At 31.6% G+C, this 8,398-nt stretch overlaps 1 protein-coding gene across 1 annotated transcript; it reads left to right on the forward strand.

The window, feature by feature from the left end:
- The first annotated feature begins 1,762 nt into the window (after nt 1-1,762).
- LOC135955727 (protein PF3D7_1417600-like) lies at nt 1,763-6,194 on the forward strand. Its single transcript, XM_065506085.1, has 2 exons — nt 1,763-1,772; nt 1,840-6,194. Exons 1-2 carry the CDS (start codon nt 1,763-1,765, stop codon nt 6,192-6,194), a joined length of 4,365 nt encoding a protein of 1,454 aa, XP_065362157.1.
- The last annotated feature ends 2,204 nt before the right edge of the window (nt 6,195-8,398 follow it).

Raw genomic sequence — 8,398 nt, forward strand, 5'->3', positions numbered from 1 at the left:
GAACTAGAACTGAACTAGAACTGAACTAGAACTGAACTAGAACTGAACTAGAACTGAACTAGAACTGAACTAGAACTGAACTAGAACTGAACTAGAACTGAACTAGAACTGAACTAGAACTGAACTAGAACTGAACTAGAACTGAACTAGAACTGAACTAGAACTGAACTAGAACTGAACTAGAACTGAACTAGAACTGAACTAGAACTGAACTAGAACTGAACTAGAACTGAACTAGAACTGAACTAGAACTGAACTAGAACTGAACTAGAACTGAACTAGAACTGAACTAGAACTGAACTAGAACTGAACTAGAACTGAACTAGAACTGAACTAGAACTGAACTAGAACTGAACTAGAACTGAACTAGAACTGAACTAGAACTGAACTAGAACTGAACTAGAACTGAGCTAGAACTGAACTAGAACTGAACTAGAACTGAACTAGAACTGAACTAGAACTGAACTAGAACTGAACTAGAACTGAACTAGAACTGAACTAGAACTGAACTAGAACTGAACTAGAACTGAACTAGAACTGAACTAGAACTGAACTAGAACTGAACTAGAACTGAACTAGAACTGAACTAGAACTGAACTAGAACTGAACTAGAACTGAACTAGAACTGAACTAGAACTGAACTAGAACTGAACTAGAACTGAACTAGAACTAGAACTGAACTAGAACTGAACTAGAACTGAACTAGAACTGAACTAGAACTGAACTAGAACTGAACTAGAACTGAACTAGAACTGAACTAGAACTGAACTAGAACTGAACTAGAACTGAACTAGAACTGAACTAGAACTGAACTAGAACTGAACTAGAACTGAACTAGAACTGAACTAGAACTGAACTAGAACTGAACTAGAACTGAACTAGAACTGAACTAGAACTGAACTAGAACTGAACTAGAACTGAACTAGAACTGAACTAGGACTGAACTAGAACTGAACTAAACTGAACTAGAACTGAACTAGAACTGAACTAGAACTGAACTAGAACTGAACTAGAACTGAACTAGAACTGAACTAGAACTGAACTAGAACTGAACTAGAACTGAACTAGAACTGAACTAGAACTGAACTAGAACTGAACTAGAACTGAACTAGAACTGAACTAGAACTAGAACTGAACTAGAACTGAACTAGAACTGAACTAGAACTGAACTAGAACTGAACTAGAACTGAACTAGAACTGAACTAGAACTGAACTAGAACTGAACTAGAACTGAACTAGAACAGAACTAGAACTGAACTGAACTAGAACCTGAACTAGAACCTGAACTAGAACCTGAACTAGAACCTGAACTAGAACCTGAACTAGAACCTGAACTAGAACCTGAACTAGAACCGGAACTAGAAACTGAACTATGATCGAAACATTAATGGTTTTCATTGTTGTGTAATAACTTACTAGTGAATCCCTGTTATAATTAACAAATTTATAATTTTAACACCTTAACATTTATAATAATTTTGAAAATTAATTTCAATACCAAACTTTCCCTTTAAATTGTCTCAAACAAATATTTATTGATGCCTAAATGAATCACTTCAAAAAATACATTGAGATTTAATTATCTAATGTTTTTTTTTGTCGTTTAACTCAATAAACAAACAAAATAATTGAACATAAAGTAAATTTTAATTAATCAAAGATAAGAAAATTATATCAAAAGGCACACAAAAATTACAATATAGCACTTCAAAATGCAAGCGATTTATAGGATGCATAAATAGTTTATTAAAAACTTTTCAACATGAAAGGTAGTAAGTAGTTAGTTACAATAATTTGAATTTAATTAAAAGAAAAATCTTAATAAATTATTACTATTAGGTGTACTGCTGGCATTGCTAATAGTGATAGAGTTAAGCTGTGGCTCTTTACATACGCTATACGATCAGCTGTGCCTGGGTATTCACAATGGATTTTTACGTCATCCTGTAGACTGTCATAAATTCATAAGATGCAGCCATCAAAAGGCTTATGAGTTTCATTGCCCGGCCAATTTATTGTGGCATCAGAAGATAAAGTCATGTGATTATTCTTATCGTACTGAGTGTAAAGTAAATGCAATTGCAGTTAAAGGTCAAAAGGTTAATGTCACTGGAATGTTGGTGGAACAGCACAACAAATTAATAAATTCAGATAAGAATTTTAAGGAAATTGCAGTAAAAGTAGACAGCGTAACAGTTAAAGAGTTGGTAACAGCAACTACTCAGAAACCAACAAATAATAAGCAAAAGCCCTTTACTACTGTTAAGGATCATGTTAACACAACAGATCATAAAGAACACTCTGTTAAATTAACACAGGCGGATAATAAAAATATTGCTGCCAAGGAATATTTTGTTAAAAATGCTACCACATCCTATTCTCTTCAGTCTGCCAATCCAGAGCAAGGAAATTTAGTGGTTACAACAGGAAATGCTACCAAAACCTTGAATTCCCTTAAAGTACTGCCTAATAAAGCAGTAGCGAAAGAGATTGAAAATGTTAATGAATTAGCAGTTATTCATAAAGAAAATAAGAGCCGTATTAAACGAAACAATTGTAATCGTGTTTCAAAATTAAAGGAAAAAGCAACAGCAAACAAAAACAATAAAAGTAATGTAAAGAAAATAACTGTTAACAATGTTAATTTAACAGAAAATTCCACTGTTAAGCCAAATATAAATTCTAATGATTCCGTGCAAAGTTTCGATACAAATTCTGTTAACGGCTTAAATTTAACAGGGGAAACAGTTCATTATAATAATGTTAATATAACAGAGGCTATATTAACAGAATTTCCAAAACCCGATTCTGGAATTACCAAAAATCTTAACAATTCTTTAAATTTAAAGGAGAATAATCAGTATGAAACTGAAGCTGTGAAAATAAGTTCTTCAGAAAACAATAACAGAATAATGTCAACCGATAAAACAGTTGCTGTAAAGGCTGATAAAGTAACAGACACTAAATTAACAGAATTTCCAAAAACCGATACTGGAATTACAAAAAATCTTAACAATTCTTTAAATTTAAAGGAAATTAAACAGAATGAAACGGTAGCTCTGACAAAAAGTTCTCCAGAAAACCAAAATACAAAAATGTTAACAGAAAAAACAGTCTCTGCTAATACTGTTAGTGTAATAGAGCCAATATTAACAGATTTTCAAAATGTCTCTTATGAAATCACAAGAAATTTAAACAATTCTCTTAATTTAATGAAAAAGAAATATAATGACACTTTAGAAAACAATAACAAAATAATGCTAATAGAAAACATAGTTGCTGTTAATGCTGCCAATGTAACAGAGTCAACATTTAAAGATTTTCCAAAAGCCGCTATTGAAATTACAAATAATTTCGAAAATTCTTTAAATTTAAAGAAAAGTACCCTTCAAAATCAAAATAAAACTGAAGCAAGTTCTACGGATAACAATAACAGAACATTGGTAACAGAAGAGTCAATCTATGTTAATTTAACAGAAGCAATATTAACAGATTTCCCAAATGTCCACAATTTCTTAAATTTCAAGGAAAATAAAACTGTAGCTGTGACAGCAAGTTCTGCAGAAAACAATAACAGAACAATGATAACAACAGAAACAGTTTCTGTTAATAATAATACTGTAACAGAGGCTATATTAACAGATTTCTCAAAACCAGCCAATAAAGTTACAAAAAATCTAGATAATTCTTCAAATTTAAATGAAAATATCTCTGCTGAATTAATATATAAAGACAATGAAGCTGTAGCTCAGAAACAATCTTCTAATGCAAATAATTCCACACATAACAGCTCAATGTTAGAGCAGCAAGCAGATTCTGCTAAACTTATAAAGTCGACAGAGTCACTGTTAACAGTTTTACAAGAAGTGACAGCAATTCCTTTACAACCAACAGAAATTATAGCTGACACAGTGACAGACATTGAGAACATGCAAACTACAGCAGCTATTTTCAATTCTCTCAATACTACAGAGGGTTTTACAGGAAACCATAACAGTGCTATGTTAAAGCAGAAAAACAGTTCTGCTAATTTCATTAAATTAAGCGAGACAATTACAGAAAGTTCTGGCAACGTTTTTAACACTACAGTAAATGTTACTGCTAAATCAACAAATATAGAAAATGAAAATGTTACTGTTGCTAAAAACACAATTTCTCCCAAAAACAGCAGCGCAACAGTGACAGAAAAGAAAACTAATAATGTTAATTCTATCATTTTAACAGATTCATTATTAAAAGGCTTTCCAGAAGCTTTTAAAAAGATTACAACTCCAGCCAAAAATGAAAATGTTACTAAAATCATGGAAAATTATTTAAACACAAAAAATTCTACTGAAAACATTAGCGAAATAGCATTAGGGAAGGACAACAATTCCATTAATGATATAGAATTAACACAGTCACTTTTAAAAGCCTTTACAGAAACTGCTAAAACAACTACTGAAAGCTCTGTTAATTTCTTGAGTTTAACAGACAATGTTACTGTTAATACAACAGACTTAGAAAAAGCTATTACACATGACCCCGTTAAATCATTTACTTTAACAGAAAGTTCTACTGAAACTAATAACAGAGATATTGCAGCAAGTACTGTTAATGCCGTGAATTTAACAGATAATAACACTGTTAAAGTAACAGACAAAGAAAATGAATCTGAAACATTAACTGCACAATATCCTGTTAATTTATTTAATTCAACAGAAAGCGCAACTGAAACTAGTAATAAAAATAATTTAGCAAATTTTACATTACAAGAGGTAGATAAAAACCATGCTGTTAATTTAACAGAAGCAATGTTAGCTGGTGTTCCAGAAGGTTTCAAATTAATACATAAAGACCCTATGAAAACAAAACAAAATTCTGATAAAAACAAAGATGTCCATAACATTTCATTAACTGTGACAATGCCAGCTGACTTAACAGAAGCCGCAGTTAATCTTAAAAATTCTTTAAACTCAACAGAAAATGTTACTGTTAAAGAAACCGAAGATAATAATGCAAATTTAACAGTGGCAGCCGAATATTCGATTGAAACAGTATCTAAAACAACACAAGCAGAAAATGTTAACTTAACAGTGAATTCAGAAAATCCCGTTTATTTTTTTAATTTAACAGAAAGTTTCAATCCAACTAATAACAGTGACAGTTTTACTGATTTAAATTTAACAGCTAATTTTCCTGTAAAAAAAATGGAAGAAGAAAATGTTAACTTAACAGTGAATGCTGAAAATCCCGTTAATAATGTTAATGTTATTGAAAATTTCAATCAAACAAACAAAACTATTGACAATGTATTAACAGAAAATCCTGTAAATTCTGTTAATTTAACAGAAAATGTTGTGGAATATGTAACAGACTTTTCTGTTAAATTAACTTATAATGAAAATAAAACTACAACAAAAATTACAGACTATTCCATTAATGATAAAAATGATAAGGGGACTGTGTTAACAGAGGTTGCTGTTAAAACAGCTAATGATGAAAATAAAAATATTACAGACTTTTCTGATGAAACAAGGCCTGTTATAAATGGCAACACAAATACAGCCGAAAATGTTACAGCAACGATGCTAACAGCTGATGATGAAATTTTAAAAGAAATCACAACTACCAACGAAACCTTTATACAAAATGCTGAAAATTCTGTTAATATTGGAAATGTTACAGAAATAATGTTGACACAGGAAGCTGTTAATAATGATCATGTTAAAGAAACAATGTTGACAAATGACCCAGTTAAAAATGTTATTGATGAAATTCACAATTTTAATGATTTTTATATTGACACAACATCAATTTTAAAGGAAAATTCGGCTACAACTGAAAGGTTAATGGAAAATGCTGAAAATTATGTTAAATCCGAAACAATATTTACAGAAAATCCTCCAGCAATAACCACAACACAAATATTATTCATTAAAAATGATCAATCAGATTCTACAACTCCCGCTGTACCTACGACTTTAGCTGTTCCGTTTGCAATTGATAATACCACCCTAGATCCCCGTTTACCTTTCCGTTCGTTGGAGTGTCAAGGCCCCAATAATCGTCGACAGTTTAAGGCCCCCAAATGTTATCAATACTATCAATGTTTTGCTGGTTGGGCTTTTTTGCTTAATTGTCATGAGGGCTGGCGGTTTGAGGTTACAGAGGGCCTGTGTATTTTGGATGTGAATAAAGAATGTGAATTGTAATTGAAATTTTGAACATTTGAAAATAAATTTTGAGAAATGTGAGTTTGAAACTTGTTAATTTTTTGGGGGAAAGGGAAAACTATTAAAAACAATGTAAAAACTGGACCAGAACTGAACTAGAACTGAACTAGAACTGAACTAGAACTGAACTGAACTAGAACTGAACTAGAACTGAACTAGAACTGAACTAGAACTGAACTAGAACTGAACTAGAACTGAACTAGAACTGAACTAGAACTGAACTAGAACTGAACTAGAACTGAACTAGAACTGAACTAGAACTGAACTAGAACTGAACTAGAACTGAACTAGAACTGAACTAGAACTGAACTAGAACTGAACTAGAACTGAACTAGAACTGAACTAGAACTGAACTAGAACTGAACTAGAACTGAACTAGAACTGAACTAGAACTGAACTAGAACTGAACTAGAACTGAACTAGAACTGAACTAGAACTGAACTAGAACTGAACTAGAACTGAACTAGAACTGAACTAGAACTGAACTAGAACTGAACTAGAACTGAACTAGAACTGAACTAGAACTGAACTAGAACTGAACTAGAACTGAACTAGAACTGAACTAGAACTGAACTAGAACTGAACTAGAACTGAACTAGAACTGAACTAGAACTGAACTAGAACTGAACTAGAACTGAACTAGAACTGAACTAGAACTGAACTAGAACTGAACTAGAACTGAACTAGAACTGAACTAGAACTGAACTAGAACTGAACTAGAACTGAACTAGAACTGAACTAGAACTGAACTAGAACTGAACTAGAACTGAACTAGAACTGAACTAGAACTGAACTAGAACTGAACTAGAACTGAACTAGAACTGAACTAGAACTGAACTAGAACTGAACTAGAACTGAACTAGAACTGAACTAGAACTGAACTAGAACTGAACTAGAACTGAACTAGAACTGAACTAGAACTGAACTAGAACTGAACTAGAACTGAACTAGAACTGAACTAGAACTGAACTAGAACTGAACTAGAACTGAACTAGAACTGAACTAGAACTGAACTAGAACTGAACTAGAACTGAACTAGAACTGAACTAGAACTGAACTAGAACTGAACTAGAACTGAACTAGAACTGAACTAGAACTGAACTAGAACTAGAATTAGAACTAGAACTAGAACTAGAACTAGAACTGAACTAGAACTAGAACTGAACTAGAACTGAACTAGAACTGAACTAGAACTAAACTAGAACTGAACTAGAACTGAACTAGAACTGAACTAGAACCTGAACTAGAAACTGAACTAGAACCTGAACTAGAACCTGAACTAGAACCTGAACTAGAACCTGAACTAGAACCTGAACTAGAACCTGAACTAGAACCTGAACTAGAACCTGAACTAGAACCTGAACTAGAACCTGAACTAGAACCTGAACCTGAACTATAACCTGAACTACAAACTGAACTAGAACCTGAACTAGGAACTGAACTAGGAACTGAACTAGAACCTGATCTAGAACTGAACTAAAATTCAGCATATAAAAGTAAGTGATCACATATTGAGCTTATTTTCCTTAAAGAAGTATTTACGAAGTTATTAACGATTAAAGTTACTTGCTTACATATTTGTATTAGTAAAGTATTATTTTTTTACATTTTCCCATTTTTAAGTATTTGAGAAAAATTTTATATTGTAAATTTTTACTTTACTCTCTCGTTACAAGTATTTACTGGGAAAGTAAATGAACAGAGCTAATATGCTTTATTACATTGAGTAAAAAATTGTTTTATTAGAATTCTATCAGGCTAGTTATGCTTTTAAATGTATGCATACATTGTAGTCACGAAACAATTTTAAAAATATTTTTCAACATCTTTTAACACTTTTAACATATAGATAGTAAATTTGCCAAAAATTATTAAGAACAAAAAATAAATAAAACATATGTTTTATCAATTATCACATTCATTCATTAATCAAACTACATTTATTTGTTACAAATTTCACTTTTTTTGAACTTGAATACAGACCACAAAAAAAAACTTCATTTTCCTTTCTGCCTATCTTCAGGGTGTGTTCAACAATATTTTATCTCTTATTTATCTCTTTAAAAAAAATACTCCGCGTACTCTATAAGATTTTTATCGTAGTTTTCAAATCAGTTTTTTACGTGTTTGCTCCTGGTCTTGAAGAAGTATTTTCTCTAAAATACCTTTTGTTTCTTGGAAGT

This window comes from Calliphora vicina, chromosome 3, assembly GCF_958450345.1.
Source record: "Calliphora vicina chromosome 3, idCalVici1.1, whole genome shotgun sequence".
In the NCBI taxonomy this organism is placed as follows: domain Eukaryota; kingdom Metazoa; phylum Arthropoda; class Insecta; order Diptera; family Calliphoridae; genus Calliphora; species Calliphora vicina.